This window comes from Dermacentor variabilis, chromosome 9 (genome assembly GCF_050947875.1).
Source record: "Dermacentor variabilis isolate Ectoservices chromosome 9, ASM5094787v1, whole genome shotgun sequence".
NCBI lineage: Eukaryota > Metazoa > Arthropoda > Arachnida > Ixodida > Ixodidae > Dermacentor > Dermacentor variabilis.
The window spans coordinates 144816958-144834035 of record NC_134576.1 but is presented as its reverse complement, the minus strand read 5'-3'; the positions used below and the strand labels follow the sequence as shown (position 1 = coordinate 144834035).

The following is a 17078-nucleotide window of genomic DNA, read 5'->3' as shown; positions in this document are numbered from 1 at the left end:
TGTGGTAGCACCGTAAAAAGTGCTGCCATGCGTATCAGCCACAACGAAACTGCTGCACGTCCAACCTTCTTCCATGGAGGCACTTCTATAAAGACTGTTCGGGCCCTTCTCATTCTGGGTGTAGCATTTAGCTGTCACCAGCACTGTGTCACCAGCGCTGTATGTAAGCACCGGCCCTTTCTTGGGTTTGTGTCCCGTGTCTCCCTTCCCTGATGACCTAAGGTTTTCCGAGCACTCTACACTTCTATCATTCTGTCACGACTTGAGTACTGCTCATCAGTATAGTTCCCGTACCAAACTCGCGACGCTAACAAGCGCCGGACAATACGCACCCTTTACTCCCGTCTTTTCGGTTGTCACAAGCTCATGCCAGCCTTCGAGGATTGCCTCAAACCCCTCAAGTAGCACACCCTGCAATACCAACGCAACATTGCACTAGTCTATACTGCAGGGTGTTTGACGCCTCTCTAAACAGCAATAATCTTTCTTCAGTTCGTCTGAACAAGTGGTCAGCACAGCCTGAGCCCTCATCACGCCTGTATGGCCCTGACACCACAACTCCATGATTATATCTGGCATGCAGAGCTTTCTCTCCACCCCCCTGGCGATTTGGATTCTCCTTCCTTGCAACCAGACTTCATTGGCACTCCTGTGTGTTGTGCACCTGTCGAGTGTGTGCGTTGTGCTGTGCTGTGTTATTGAGCAAGTGTGTGTGCACGTGGAGGGGAAGGAAGTGTCTTCTGCATCCTGCAAATTCCTGCTTTAGATGGCTGGTTATCAGATGCTCTAACATACAGGCATCAGCCTTCTTTTTAGTCTAGTGTGCCAATTACCACTAAGATTATTATTATTATTGTTATTATTATTATTATTATTATTATTATTATTATTATTAGAATCATCACTTTGACCACATTGATTGTGTTGAAGCCAGCGTGACACATAATTCAAAATATTTCTGGAGCTTTGTGGGCTCTCTCTTCTAAAAGGAGTGCCAAAGATGTACGTCTTCTTCATGAAAATAGTGGTGTTGTCTCGAACACTGCTGATGCCTTTGCAGAACATTTCTGTTTGCTATATGGTGTGAAATATGCTTCAAGTAACCTTCCTTCTCAGTCTGGCGCAGTGTATGCTAACAGTCAATGAAAACCTCGTTTCCAAGTATATGAAGTGCCTTAAACTTTCCCTTTCTTGTGGTGTTGATGGTATTTCCTCCACAGAGCTTAACCCTTTGAGACGCTGTCTACACAATTGGGCACAGCAGGAGCGTGCATCAATAGCAAAAGCACTGATGAAAGTAATGGTATTTAAAATGTGTTTCATACATCTTGAAACACTTATTATTGGAACTGTGCTGCAATTTTGAATAATGTGCAGAATGTTTTAACAAAATGAGTGGGAAGGTAGACGGCTGGGTGTTGTTACTCTGTGTCAGTATGTTGTATGTAGCGGGTTCACTTCTTTCATTGTTTTTTACAATGTCGTGCACCAGGCATAATTGTCAAGTGGCTAGATAAGTGCTTTTCAAGCTTTTCAAAACACGAAATAGTACATGTTTTCATATTTTGTGTTCCTGTAGTGAGTTTTCGCATGGAGTCGAAATTTTGTAAACTTGACAAAACTCGCTAAACAATTGAAAATTCTTAATATTTGCTGCAGCTGTACACTTTCTACGATTCTGAGGATGCAAGAGATGTGGTGAAAGCAACTTCTCAATTAATGGGATAAAGTGGTGTCTGAAAGGGTTAAGACGTATGGAAGCATATTTGTTCCTCGTTCTCACAAGCATCTTCAATAGTTCCCTAAAGTCCAGTACCTTTTCTAGCACTCGGAAGGCAGCATGAACATTTCCCCTGCACAAATCAGGTGCTAGACGTGCAGTTACTAACTGCCGACCTATATCTATCCTTTTCAGTGCGTCAGGTGTTTGAATCGATATGGGATTCCTCGCTTTCTGTTAGTGCTAAGAGCATTTTAATAAATGAACAGCATGACTTTGTGTGCCGACATTTCAGACTTTCAGACTATTTCAGACTGTCAACAGTGTTCACTACTGCATCGACTTCCAAAAAGACATTTTTTCACTCTCAAACTGGTGCAGAAGCAATAAGTACTCTTAAATGCTTCCAACACTATGGCATTAAGTTATATGCACAAAACGCACCATGTGAAATTTTGATACACCCTACGTGATGCTCCACTCCTTAGGGTCGATGAAATGAAAGATCTTGGTGTGTACTTCGACAAAATGCTAAGCTTCTCTTCACATAGATAATTACACAAGATGCCCTTCACGCTCTTGGAATTGCATGCCGTATATTGCATGATTTCCACTCACCTGTTGTGTTTCTGAAATTCTGCTGTGTTCCTCCAACTACTAGAGTATGCCTCTGTAGGAGGGGGTGCAATGAGCAAATCTAATTCTGACCTCATTGAACGCATCCAGAATAAATTGATGTCTATCTTCAAGCACCACTTTTGCCATTCTGGCGACCACAGTTGAGCCTTCTCAAATATACTTCAACTCGCACCTCTAGATTCCAAGTCTTAATTAATCGCACCTTTTGTTCCTGTATAAGGTGGTCCAAGACATTATACATTCCTTAAAACTTCTAGATCATATGCATTTGTTTGTGCCGCAACAGTATACCAGGTAGCATTCCACATTCGTTGCCTGGGCTTGTTACAAGATTGTGCTAATAAGACTCGACTCCAAAACATACTTCAGAGTTCATTTCCTGTGTTTTGTGTATCTGTAGATAATCACGTAGGATTAACTCCCTTTTACTTTTCCGCGTTTCCTTTTTTCCCTATTTGTTTCTCTATCTTCCATTTTTTTGTCTGCTGCATTCATGTTTTCTCTACATTTTGTCACACATAGTGCTCGTTAAGTGCACCAGTACAAAGGCTCTCTAGCTGTTCCTGGGCACTACAATAAAAATTTGAATGATTGACTATTATCGTAGTATAAAATTGTGCTTTTTAAGTATGTACTAGTATTTTATTTTAGTGCAGTAGCTTTCGTGCAATTAAAGAAAGGGCATGAATTAAGAGAGAGAGAAAATGATAAATGAAAGGTAGGGAGGTTAACCAGGACTGAGCCCGGTTGGCTACCCTACACTGGGGAAAGGGGGACGGAAAGATTAAAAGAAGAGAAAGTCCACTGGGGATGTCAGTCCGTCACTCAGTCTGGATCACAGATGCTGACTCAATCCGGTATCTTTCAAATATCGCAGCAGTGCTTTTGTGGCCTTTTGTAGCTGCGATATGCGAGGCCATGGTCCCAAGATCTTGTTCAAGTTGAACGGCTTTCCATCTAGCTGATTGAGAGCTCTGCAGAGGTCTTGCCTTTCATCTTCAAAAGATGGGCAGTAGCACATTAGGCGTTCTATGGTTTCCTCGACACCGCAGGCATTGCACTCTGCGCTATCAGCCATTCCAATCAAAAATGCATATGCACTGGTGAATGCGACGCCCAAACGTAAGCGGCACAGCACTGTTTCCTCATTTCGCAGAAGACCTGGTAACAGCCACAGTTGCATAGAGGGATCGAGGGAATGCAATCGATGTTGAGTGAATTCAGGTGTGTGCCACTTTTCCCATGTCAAAAGAGTGCGCTAGCTTGCCTAAGTGTTGGGCTGCGTCGGTCCGCGATAAAGGTACAGAAACAAGCGTTGCTCCTTCGTGGGCTTTCCTAGCAGCTTCGTCAGCGAGGTCGTTGCCGGAGATACCGCAGTGACCAGGCAGCCACTGAAACTCGACGTCGCGTCCTTTCATGATCATGTGATGGTGCATTTCTCGTATCTCCGACACGAGTTGTTCACATGACCCGTGACGAAGAGATGACAGACGACATTGTAAGGCCGCCTTTGAATCGCAGAATATTGCCCACCGATTAGCCGCTTGGTTATTAATATAATCAACGGCACCTCGGAGGGCAACAAGCTCCGAACCGGTCGATGTTGTCAAGTGAGAAATCTTGTATTGGATGCTTAGTGATCGTGATGGTATAACCACTGCGCTAGTGGAGCTGGTCTGAGTGGAAGAACCATCCGTATATATGTGGACTCGATCAAAGTAGAAAGTGTGCAAACAATCCAGAGCTGCTTGCTTCAAGGCCAAGGTAGGCAGGACGGTCTTTCTTATCCCTGGAACCGTAAGACGCACTTGAGGTTGTTTTAAACACCACAAACCTGAGGTTGAACGTGCTGAAAGTGTGAAGCCCGATGGTAAGGAGGCACGATGGATGCTGACCTTGTTGGAGAAGGACGCCTGTGGTCGTCGTTCTGGCATGAATTAAGAAAGTGCAATAATATGCTATGTGCCTGATCATATGCATTGTGCTATTAATTTGTTCTGAGTTTTAATAATGGCTGGCTACTGTATGCAGTGTTGTGCAATAAAATAATATGCCACAGCAATTATTGCGTGCCTCGCAGAACAAATTGAATATATCTTTCTCAGTCAAGACATCATAGCAGGCTGAAAACAATAAACTGCAATTTTTCTTTTTGTGGTGACGAAGTGTATAAATTGTGAAAATAACCTGTTTATATATTTCTGATACTATGCAAATGAGCTGCTCCCATACATTTGAATAAGTGCTTCAATAGTAAGACTTGGCAAAGGGCAACGAAAGACTCCTATTAAAACCCTCTAATTCTCAAGCTTGTATTATCTGACGGTATGTCATTTCATTAATGTAAAGAAAGGCAAACTTGATATGTGGAAACCAGTTACAATAGAACATGGCCCTTACACTGTGAAAATGTTTTGTAGCAATACACTCAATGTGAAGGCCTCCGGATGCGGTGTTGATGCATCAAAACAACCTAGAATAATAGAGGTGCTCCATGGGCTAGATTTGGCAGAATCATGAATTGGGGGGAGACAAGATACGAATTACATACATTTTAGCTATTCTTGTTTTTTTTTTTTTTTTTTTTTTGTGAGTGCTACAGGTGTTTAAATTCTGTTTTGCTGATTTTCTCAGAACCCATTTGTTCACGTTTCTCTCATGCACCAACAAGCATAATTATATTGACACGGATGCTTTATCTGTATCCGGTTACCGTATTTTACCGGCTAAAAAATGTTAAACGTTATCGCTCGGTGCAGGATGCGCCTGAACGTATCGGAAGTTTCGCGAATGTTATCGATGGTTCTGTCTGTTGTCGACGAACCTTGCTAATCTGATTGCATACGCGACATGAATTGTGTTGTAGTTTCTGGAAGGCGCGCGGGCACCAGCGAATAGGCTGTAACTTTCGACGACTGCCGTATGCAAACCGACGCGCTTGACCCGCAGATGAGATTTTCTACGATTGCCGACATTGCTCGCCGCTATCGTTGCGATTGAGCCGGCACTATTCATTTACCGTCACTACTACGTGGCAATATTTCCAACACAGATTTTTTTCAGTTACACATTGCACGCCTAATTCTTACATAGTTGGCTGTGCAATAAGCTACCAAAAAATGAAATGGTGCAACAGTTTTTGATATATGGCATCGTCGTGCAGGTGTTTGCAAAGCGATCTTGCAGACAGACGACGCGCGAGCGCTGATGTCGATATTTTGTACACTATTGTTACTTCAAAAATAAAAAAACTGTTGCGGCAGGTGTATATTCATTATTCAAACGTGTTTTTTATATCTAAAAGCACATACAGATCACTAACTTATTGTTTCAAGCTTAGTTTACAGCAGGCTGTTTTAGGGCGGACTTTGACGGATGAAGACGGAATAGTCCAGCAACAATGCGCCGCAGCCGAGGAGCGAGCTTCGGCGCGCGTCGGATCTTGTCTCCAGTGGTTGCGCGCCCTTTCGCTCCAGCCGAAGCGAAGCGACGCGTTCGCTTGCCAGCGCGCACCGAAGCTTTCGGCGCGTGCCAGTGGTTGGTGCATTAGACGACGCAAAACTATGTAGGGTCCAAAGTATCGGCACAACAATTTTTCTGACCGGCCTCGTTGACGTATAGGGGTCTAAACCCATACAAGATCTCCCGGGTTGTATGTGACGTCTCGATGGCATATGTTGTATCCACGAGCATCTTGACTTTGTCGGGATAGAATTCGTTACCGCGCAAGGTGCCGCGCTGCTTCGGCACGCTGAACAAAGGCGTCTGTATCTGGTGTGGTAGGTTGAGACCAAGTTGGTAGGAGCATCACGTCGAGCATAGTGGTGACGTCGCATCCGTAGACCAGACGAAAAGGAGGAAACCCGGTGGTTTCTTGTAGGGCAGTGTTGTACGCGAATGTCACATACGGAAGCAGTTCGTCCCAATTTTTATGATCCGTGGCAACATACATGGAAAGCATATCCGCAATCGTTTTGTTGAGACGCTCAGTTAAACCGTTAGTCTGCAGGTGATACGCAGTTGCCGTACGGTGCGTTGTTCCGCTCAGCTGCAGAATATCTTGGACCAACTGGGCAGTGAAGGCCGTACCACGGTCTGTGATGACGACAGCGGGAGCACCATGTCAAAGGACAATATTTTTGATAAAGAAGTTAGCAACATCTGAAGCAGTAGCTCGCTGAACGGCTTGTGTTTCGCAGTATTGAGTGAGGTAATTGGTGGCGACAACGATCCAGCGGTTATCAGCTGAAGACTTGGGAAATGGGCCGAGTAAATCCATCCGGACTTGTTCAATATATATATATGTTGTTATTGGTCATTCCTCGACGTGTTCCACAACCTTTGCTTTCGCACCTTATTGAATAAATAAAGCTATAAATGTTACCTCATTAAACTTAAGTGTTTGTTGCTTGTTCAAAATGGAAAAAAAATAATGATAAAACCCACTCAACTAGCATTAATAAAAGCATGTCGACACAGAGAGTAGGCATTTGCAGAAGGCTTTCGGTTATTTTTTTTCTTTGGCACATTTATTCATGGCACATATTAACACATCCAGTATGTCACTTAATGGTGGTTTCTGAGAGACCCCTATGGATTTCCTTTGTAGTTTCATGCTACAGTCGGGTGTATGATTACCTTCCCCTTTCATGAATTTTGATCGTCTCTTGGGCGTCCGAAGAACATATTTACCATGACCTTATAGTGTTCTGCAAAGTTAAATAACACATTTTATTGATCTGCGAGTATTCCACTCATGTTGACCTTTACCAAGCGATGCCAAGACGCGTATTTATGCCCCAAACGGGCAATTTATGCTCTGAACCTGTTCCAAAGTGCCAAATTTGCTGCTTCCAGAGCTGCTCCAAAGCTACCTTGGCTGCTTCCATCCCTGGGAGTGCACGTATGCTTCATAAAAACGAGGAACTGCTTCACCGTATGGCACGAGCGATGAAGCAGTTCCTGGTCTTGGTTTATTTTTTTCTATTCGAAGAACGGTGGTGTACTGAGCATTTATGTTTTCAGACACTATTCCTGGGCTGGATATCTGAAATATTCTGAATTTTGTTTGATATAAATGGTTTTGTAGATATCAGGACTTTTTACTGTTTATATCAACTGGCCACGAAAGTGGCGCTTTTTATGATTTTCATTTGCTACCTAATAATTTTATTTGCTTGGCAATATGTTTTTGGGAAGAGCATTTCATTATGTACAATTTGCTATGCCGGAATATTATTTGTAGTTCCAAAAAATCTGTTTTCGAGGCGTACTGCAAAATTCCGAGCAAGCCCCCCCCCCCCCCCCCCCCCCCCCCGAGCAAGTCGAAATTACAGTATCCCGGAGAGGCATCAAATTTAATATGGTGATGACAAAATTTTCCCACAAGAAAAAAAATGCAGTGGTCATGGATCTAACATTTTATTTAACATGAACTTTATTAAGCCAAAAATTTGTTAGTGCTGTTCATCATTCTCAAAACAAGTCGACCTCAGCTGCAGTGCATCGCTACCGATGGTGGACAGCCAACCGTGGCTTGACCATGCTCGCATCGCAGCTTGTGGTGCCGCAAATATCAGCATGTTTTCTTTTTTGTGTGAAATTATTTCAAGGAGAGGGTAAAGCGGCAACAACGGTAACAAAACATTGCTGCTTGGGAGCGTCGGCGGCTTGTCCTGAAGCGCCATTTGCACAGATTTAAAGTGAGCCGGAAAAGGCCGATAGTAAGATACAACTTCAGCAGTTGGCCACCAAGGCATATGGACCACATGGGATTGTTAATCCGCCATCCAATCACAGAAGCAGACAAAATAGTCGTCGCGCTGCCTTTTCGAAAGGGTGTCATGCTCGATACCTCCGGAGCGTCTGCTCTTAATTGTTTTCATCGGCGGAAGCAATGAGGTGTGCAACAGACATGCACAAAGTTTGTGGAGTCTGAGAATTTCACTCTTGAAAATTCCACGGTACAGTTCATTTCACTACTGAGCTCATTTTACTTGTGAAACTTCACTGCCAGCTGAAGTGAAACTTGACAATAAGTTGCAGCAAAGCAAGTGTTTTATTTCAGTTCAATAAAGAATTCGGCTTTCACTGTGTCACTATGACAAACAAGTGAGAAGGTATAAAATTACGCATTTAAAATTTTATTTTTGTGGTTACAGCATTTTTTATGTAGCAGGGAAAGTTTGAAGTATGAACTATTTGCAGCCTCACGGAGGAACAGTGGCTGGTGGTTATGAGGGCATGGGCGGTGCTTTAATGCAGACTTAACCTGCATCCGACTATAGCTAGGATATCGGTGGCGAGCACTCAGCTGTGTGGAGCGTAGCCGTGGCCACTCCTCTGTTGCTGAGTGCCCGCGTCGCTATGCCGCAGGGAGATCCTCTGTGCTGTGTGACAGGCAGATCTCGCCTTTTCCCAGCTGAACTGCTGTCGGCCGGCGGTCTGCGAACTCCAAATGGCATGCGGCGAGTTGCCTTGTTGCTAAAAAGAGAAAGAAAGCCACGAAAACTTCTTTTCGTGAACTGGATGTAGTAGGCCAGTGTTGCTGTGGTGGGGTGCGTGGTAAGGGCGCCAAGGGGGGGGGGGGGGGGGGGGGGGGGGGGGGGGGCTTTTTCAGAACTGCGTGGAAACTTGAAATTAGCAGTGAAATTGGGTGGGGGCGCCTGCTCGGAATTTTATGGTATCAAGAAAACCATTTTCTCGTGGTAACGAAAGAGTTAAGAAAATCCAAATCTATACTCCAATACATACATAGCAGGCAAAGCTATGAAGGCTGAAGAGACCTTTCTCAACACTCTCATTCGCAACCAAAAAATTCTGCTTCATATATGAATGAAAGATGGAAGTATGCGAGCACGCTAGTTGCCTGCTCTGAAGTTCGCACTATGTGTTGCCAGTGGTTGAAAGGGTGTTTCACATTTGTCGTCTTTGTTATGAGCGGCACTGGCTAACACTGGAGGAGGAGGAGGAAAGACATTTATTGAAAAAAGGAAAAGACAAGCAGGTGTCTTTCTGCTTGTGCGGAGAGGCACCTTCACTCCAAGGCTCCTGTGGCTCTTTCTGCCTCCCGGGCCTGTAGCACCAGTTGCTGCTGGTCACGAGGGTCCGAGCTAGTCAGCACGGCTTTCCACTGCTCGGGCGTGAGGGGTTGGGTATTCACAGAATTGCCTTTTTGTTGGGGCATGCCCATGTGGTGTGATATAGGGAGGCGTAGTCGTTACAAAGGGGACGTTGTATGTGTATAGTGTAGGGTGTATTGCATGTAATCATCCTAAATGGGGGTATGTGTTGGTTTGTAATTGTCGCCATGCTATGGTGTCTTTCGCATCAGAGGGTCTTGTGGTATGGCATTGTGTTGTAAAGGTACGGGCTCCATAGATGGGGCCGTTTCCCTCTCTTTTGGTTACACGAGAGTCATGAGCTCAGGCTACAGCATGCGCACGCTGATTTCCACAGAGGGACTCGTGTCCTGGAGTTCACACTATTTCAAGGTCTGGGAATTGGGCTGCTTGTTTGAGGAATAGGTGGGCGATTGAAGATATTCTGCCTCTTGCATAGCTACGGCAAGCTGCCTGGGAGTCAGTAATAATTGTGACATACTCGTTGGTCAGACTGGAGGTGATGGCCAAGGTGATGGCTGTCTTCACTTCGAGGGCGTTATTGTAATAGTATTGTGCATGGCTGGCAGCAGTGTTTGGGCTATTACTCTCATACACTTGTACAAGCACAATTCCCTACTGTAAGCTCTCACAGTAGTGCTGGCACTCTTGCACATTGCACTTCCTGTGAGTTTGTGAAGTTGCATTGCTTCATTAATAGGGACATTAAGTTCTAAGAAATTTGTTACAATGCCAGCAAGTGAGACATTAAATGTGCATAAAGGAATATAAGTGAATGAATGCTCCAGTGTGGTAAGGTGTGTAATGGATTAAAAGCCTTGTTCATTTATTTCTTGTGCTCATCTGCAATCTCTTGTTGAGTGTGGGGCAGTGTTTGTGTGCCATTTGCTCTGGCCAGCTGGACACTTTTTAAGGTGCTTTGTGCATTCGACAGCTACTTCATATTGTTGTCAATGTTGCTTGTAGGCCAGCTTCTGATCGTGCACCAGGAGGAGGCAAGATGGTTCGCGTCATTCACACAGCCCATCCAGCACCAGTGAAGGTGAGGTTTAGATAGTGCCAACTTGTCCTCATTTGCCAACTAATTCTGACGCCCTGTTTTGTCTTGCTGTGACAAAGTGCACTATAGGGAAACTGAATCAATTTAGGTTCATAAAGTGTTCCGTAAAATAAACTACTATTGTTGTGATTAGTAGGTTGATCATCAGAATAGAAGGTGTAGGTCCAAGTTGTACTTTTTGAATTTTTTGTTGAAGCCCCAGTGCTGGTCAGCGTCATGGAAGTAGCTTTTTCTTGTATATTTGGGCCATTGTCATGCAGTAAACATTTTTAAACTCACCAATTTCAGAGTTTGGCTTCTTAAGTATATGATGTGCAGTTAAACCTTGATATAATGAAATCTGTAAAACTGGCAATTTTCTTCGTTATTTTGAAATTTGGTTCTATTGAAATTTGTCCTTTTATGCAATAAGTACAGTCATCGATGAATTTTTCTTACGTGGAAAGAGTTCCCAACTTTATTGAACTATCGAGCCACTGGAAGAAGCAAATTGGAATGAAAAAAAGGAATCATTTGTTTAGTTTGAGAGTCGTTGATAAAAGATACATTTGCATGCAGTGTTAACAATATTTTCACATTCCCAGTACGAAGGGAACCTAGCCACGCTTTGGCGTCTACTTCGCTGCCATGGCTGATAGTGTCGTCCACAGTAGGACAGCGCTATCGTGAAAACGCCAGCAAGGGATGCTTCGTCTGCCTCAGCTCCGAAACTTGAGATTATGCAACCTCCAGTACTAAACGCACGGGAAGACAGCTAACGTGATGCCACGCCATCTCGACTTGCCCACTGTATGCACATGCAGAAGATTCCCTCTAAAGCAGGGCGCGCAGGCCACGCATGGAGTAAGCCATGTTAACAGCCATGCATGGCCACGCTAGAAATGGAGATACGTGCCAACCTGCCCCCCACTCCCTCTTTCCACTTCTTACATGTGCTTTATCATGTCATCGTGAGCTTGCTCCCCGCCCTCCTCTTTCTCCTTGCCTGTGCGTGTAAATGCAAGACGGCACTTGTCAAGCCACCATGCTTCTTGGCTCATCCTCACACTCTTTCACTCACACCCAAAGCATGCAACAATGCAGTGTACGGGGTGCGATAGAATCCTTTTTTTATATTTTTATTTTTTTATTTTTTTTTTGCACTTGGGGTTTATTCAAACGATAATGCAGCTCCGATTTGGCAGTTGCTCTCTTGGTCATGCAGCACACGATTTGAGAGGTGCGCTCAAAAGCAGCGGCTTGTAATTCAGCCATTTGACCATCTCCGTCCTGCCAAATTTTCCATTTATTGTCTGTATTCCTTCGTGGTGGCAGTGAAATTTCGTTATATTGAAATCATGTATAAACACACTTCGTTATATTGAGGCTCTAAATACGCCTGGTTGTTCAATGGACAAAAAGTTTAAAAATACTTTTTTTCCATCTACAATTTCGTAATGTTTAAGTTTGTTATATTGGGGTTTACCTGTGGTCAATTGTCAATAATCTAAAAAATTAACTGGGCCCAAGCAGTTATCAAAATCCATGGCGTCGTGGCGAGCTGGCACGGGAACATCAATGCGGTGTTTTTTTGTTTTGTTTTTTCAGATTGTGTAAGGATGGCTGTTTATTAATGTAGAAGGGTAATCGTAATTTACTAATACAGCTCAATTTGTTTTTCTCTTTAGTAGCACATTAAGGATTCCAGGTCTTGTGTGGGGATCTAAAAGCTGATTGTCATAGTGCTGATAGAAATAATTTGGCAACTAGTCAATTAAGGGACACTTAGGGGAAACAGTAACTCGCCTTGGACCAATAGATTTTCTGTTGAGGATTCTATTTAAATTTCAGTCCTTGAAATAAGCGTGGTTGACATTTGTATAGGAACAAATGAAGGCCTGGCTGCCCAATTTTCGTACCTAAACTGTATCACTGGTAATTCTAGCCTAATGTCATGGATATCACGCTATTCTTGTGTGTCTTGGTGCTTTCTGTACAGGAGAAGTGCAACAAAAGTGGTTATGGTTTAGTTTACCTAGTTTAATCTGTATGCTCTTTCCAGTTTTGAAAGACAGTGAACTAGTGCATAGCAGGACTATCAAAATCTAATGATGTCACAAAGAGATGGTGAGGAAACTTCATGGTGTTGTTACTATTTGTCTCGTTCATTACACAAGCTACCACTTCTGGTAAGGTTGGCTCATCCAGAAGTGTAGTCTTACTTTAGAGTTTAACTGTATCCCTTTAAATTGCTTTAACCATGATATCTGTGTTTCAGATGAGCGGCCCACCACTTCAGTCAGAGGAAGAGCTTCCACCCGCAGTGGCTCTTCCACCCATTTCGACTCTTCCTAAGTTCTCTTTCAAGCTCGAACCACCACCACCACAAGTGCCACTAGCTCCCCCCCCTCAAGCTGCTCTCGCCAGCAACAGCAGTGGCAAGGCGAGCACTGGTAACACTGGCAGTACCACCAGCTCTGGCCATGTTGGCACAGTCACTGAATTCACCTTCAGCAAGCCAGAGGCATTGGCCAGCTCCAGTGCTGGATTGCTGGCACGACCTCAAAGAGACCAGGTGCGCACTGTTGCATTATAAGTTGTACATGTGGCTGCTTGGTATTCATGCTTCACATGAGTTTTTCATGCTTGGAAAATTATTGTTTTGCTTATGGTGTGATACTGCTTTAGTGTGCATATTTCAACTCCGGCAACCTATAAGTGGTCTGCACTGTAATTGGTCTGGCGTGGCTTGGAAATTGAGTTGCTACGAGGACGAAGTCAGTCTGTTGTTGGAATGTGCATCTGCTTCTAGCATTGTGGTGCTACTGAGTTTTTCAGTATTTCTGTATTGCTCTTGAGTGATGCCCTCGGTTATGAAAGGCTTTGTCCTGTGCATTGGGGGCACGTTAAAGATCACCTGGTGGTCAAAATTAATCTTGAGTCCCCCACTACGGTGTGCCTCATAATCAAATCGTGGTTTTGGCATGTAAAACCCCATAATTCAATTCTGTTAAGAGCTATTTGTGTGTGCGCATGCATGCAAACATGTTTCCTTTAGATGGTGTAGTCCAGCCCTGATATAATGAACTTGGGTATCATGAATTGTCATGTATAATGAAAGTGACAATGAAATTTTGTTGGTCGTGCTTTCTTTCAATTGAGTATTTTCCTGCTGCTATAAGGAAGACAATAATGCAGTATCCAACACGGTATTAGTTTATAGACCATTCACGGCACTGCTGCATGGGCACTGCCATAATTGAATGCGTGATTGCATGTGGCCCCCCCCCCTCCCCGCTAACCCCTTAACTGTCATGAGAAATTTCAAAAATTTTGTTGACGTACAGAATTTTTTTGAGATCTCCATATTTTGCACCAATATTTACTAAAAAGATATGATACTAGGAATGCCTATTGCATTTTTCCTGGTCTTGTTTAAAAAGATAATGTCATTGTGTATTATTTATTCATCAAAATTGCAAGAAACTGCACATACAGTGAAACCTCATTAATTTGGATTTGACGGGACCGAAAAAAATGTCCGAATTAACCTAATATTGATTATCGAGGGTATCAAGAAAACAATAGGCAAATGCATACTATGTCAACATGCTTCTATTTATTAAATGAATCGGCAAATCCTGTTTCTATTTTGCGCAAGAGCAGTGTGGAAGCTACAGTTCTCATCTTGTGAGCGGCCGCGGTGCATTTCTTCATCTGAGATGCTTTTCACTACCGTGCGCACATCCCGATTATATTTTCACCAGTGTCGCCAGGTCACTGTCCATCGTGATGTAGACGTTGCTCTTCATCTTGACAGCTTTGCACTGAGTTAAAAAAAAAAAAAAAAAACTACTGTTTGTCGCAACCGCCACAGACGAAACTGCGGCCGCTGTTAATGCAATCATGTATGGCAACTAAGTAGGTATGGGCGAATAGTGAATTTGAGGTTTGAATCGAATAGTGATTTGGTCATATAATTTTGAATTGAATAGTTCGAATAATATATATTGCATATTATAGCAAAACCTCGTTAATTCAGATTGCACAGGGCCGAAAGAAAATGTCCCAAGTTCAAATTAACCGAATGTCACATTTTCGAGCATATCCAGAAAGAAATAATCAAGTGCTTTCTATGTCAACAGGATTTTGTTAGTAAATAAATGAGCAAATCCTTTTCCTATTTTTCACAAAAGCAGTGCGGAAGCTGAAATTCTTGTCATCTCGTGACTGATTGTCTCTAGCAGCTGTGATCAAGGCCTCGCGACTTCCTTCGCAGCACGGCCATGGCGCATGCCTTCATTTGCGACACGCTTTGCACTACCACGCATTCATCCCGATTATTTTTTCGCCAGTGAGTTGATTGCCAACAGGTCACACGTCCATCGCGATGTAGCCGGTGCTTTTCATCCTCGACAGCTTTGCACCGAGTCAAAGCAAAACAACTGTTTGCCGCAATCACTACAGAGGAAACTGAGGCCAACGCACGCACAGAGTCAGAACGAAACTACTGTTCGCTGCAACAGCTGCAGATGAAACCGCAGTTGCTGCAAAAACATATGCAAAAACATATACCTTTCGAAATTTATGGTTGTTGTATGGCAGCCATAATGTATAAGCATAGCCTCCTAAATGTGTATTTGTACCCTCCATCCGTGACTTCCGGCTGCCTATTCGGGAGTACTGAATAATTCGAAAATATTGAATACCTGAATTCAAATCGAAGTAAATAACGAATAGAGAATAATTACATTGAATATTCAACAACACCGAATATTTGCTCATCCCTACAAAGCAGTCGTGAAGGCATGCAGCCAGTGCACTCCAGAAGTACACGTTGCTAGGCTAGTCGGTTCATATTGCTGAGTAGACCATAAATATGGTCGCCTTGGTGTAAACAAGGAAGGACGGAAGGGCACTCCCCTTGTTCCCTTCCCTCCTTCCTTGTTCGCACCAAAGCGATCATATTTATGGTCTACTCGGCCAGTGCACTGCTAAGTGCAGCGAACGCAAGAAGAAATGCTTCAAAGAGCCGCTCACCAGGCCCCATAGCAACTTTTGGTTATAGGTTAAAAGGTGCGAAGATTGGGACAGTTAGCCGCCTATCGGCTGCTAACTTTTGTGGAAGTGCTCACAGTGACAAAGTACACTATGGCATCAGCCAGGGCTGCCTGTCCGTGGTGCCCACGGCGCTCATACACTGCCAAAAACAAAATGAAACACTTGCTTGAAAAAAGAAGTGAATGAAGCTTGCTTGAAGAAGAAGTAAAAAATCTAAGGTGTATGTGTCAAACACGATTATAAAGCATGCCAGTAGAGGGGGACTCCAGATTAATTTTGACCATCTGGGTTTCTATAATGGGCACCCAAATCTAAGTACACGTGTGATGCAGCAGGTTTCTTTGGGCAAATCATGCTGTGACTTGCTTCATTCTCTTATTGGGATTGTGAAATGCCTAGAAAAAGGCAAGTATCGACACCAGCAGGTAACTCTCCAAAGCTTCGAAACCAGCTCACAAAATGATAAGCATATATATAACCTGTGAAATTTGAAGTATAGTGCTTTTTCCCCACATGACAAAGCTTTTTTTTTTTTCCTGCCACAGGAAATGATTCATGTTGAAGAGTATGGTATCAAATTGTAGAAGAATAAATTATCTTTCCAACGGTATTAATTTCAAACAACATACCTATTAATAATATTATGAAAAAAGTTATCAAAACAAATAATCGCAACAAGAACGAGAAAGATCGATAAAAACATCAATGCTGCTTTGCATAAAAAAAAAACATTTCAAAAAATCGAAATATAAATTTTCAATAAAAGGGAAATCAGTCTGCAGATATTAGCTCTGTATCTACAAAAGCTCTTCAGGTACACATGAAAACATTAGACCTAGAGTCTATCGTGCCACCGTGCGAAGCAGTTTCTCAATGAAGTGAAACAGAGGTTAGCTGCACATGTTTCACAGAAAACATTTGTTTTCTCCTCAACTTTTCTTCATAGCACAGTTTACAGTTTCTATATCTTTCCATTTTTTGTGGTTGATGCTGTTGAACTTGAGGGGCACTCCGAGAGGGAACAACAGGCGTGACTGGGGGGTCCGCAAGATGTGGCTCATCATATCCCAGCAGCTGATCAATTAGTTCTAGCCTGAAGGCAAACTGGTCGAAGTGCAAACTTCTCGATAGTTGTGGGACTTCTGGATGCTCCTGATGATGCTCATCAAACATTATAAAACTGTTTACTACAGCTATATCGATACAGTGGAAAAACAGTGTCTTCCACCAACGCAAGGACTTATAAGAATGTTGTAGGATCCGATGAGCTGGTTGGATTTATCCACTCCAAGCATGCCCACATTGTATTTCTTGATCAGCACCGGCTTCTTCATGGACACTTCTGTCCATGTGTTCCCGACTTTCTTCTTTCTTTGCGTTGCACGGACGAATTTGTTCGCTGTGTGCGCAGTAGACATCATATTCACAACCCGCCTGTTTTTCCATCGCAGGTACAAAACATCCTGCTCCTGCAGCTATCGAATGTCCCCTCTTTTTG

The 17078-nt window shown here is 43.3% G+C and overlaps 1 protein-coding gene across 2 annotated transcripts in view; it reads left to right on the top strand.

The window, feature by feature from the left end:
- The window catches only part of LOC142557732 (uncharacterized), a 134581-nt gene that overhangs the window by 67123 nt on the left and 50380 nt on the right, over positions 1–17078 (top strand). For both annotated transcript variants that reach the window (XM_075669784.1, XM_075669783.1), the window contains exons 8-9: positions 10447–10522; positions 12798–13094. In XM_075669784.1, coding sequence (XP_075525899.1) covers positions 10447–10522; positions 12798–13094 — 373 coding nt within the window. The remainder of the gene's footprint in view (positions 1–10446; positions 10523–12797; positions 13095–17078) is intronic.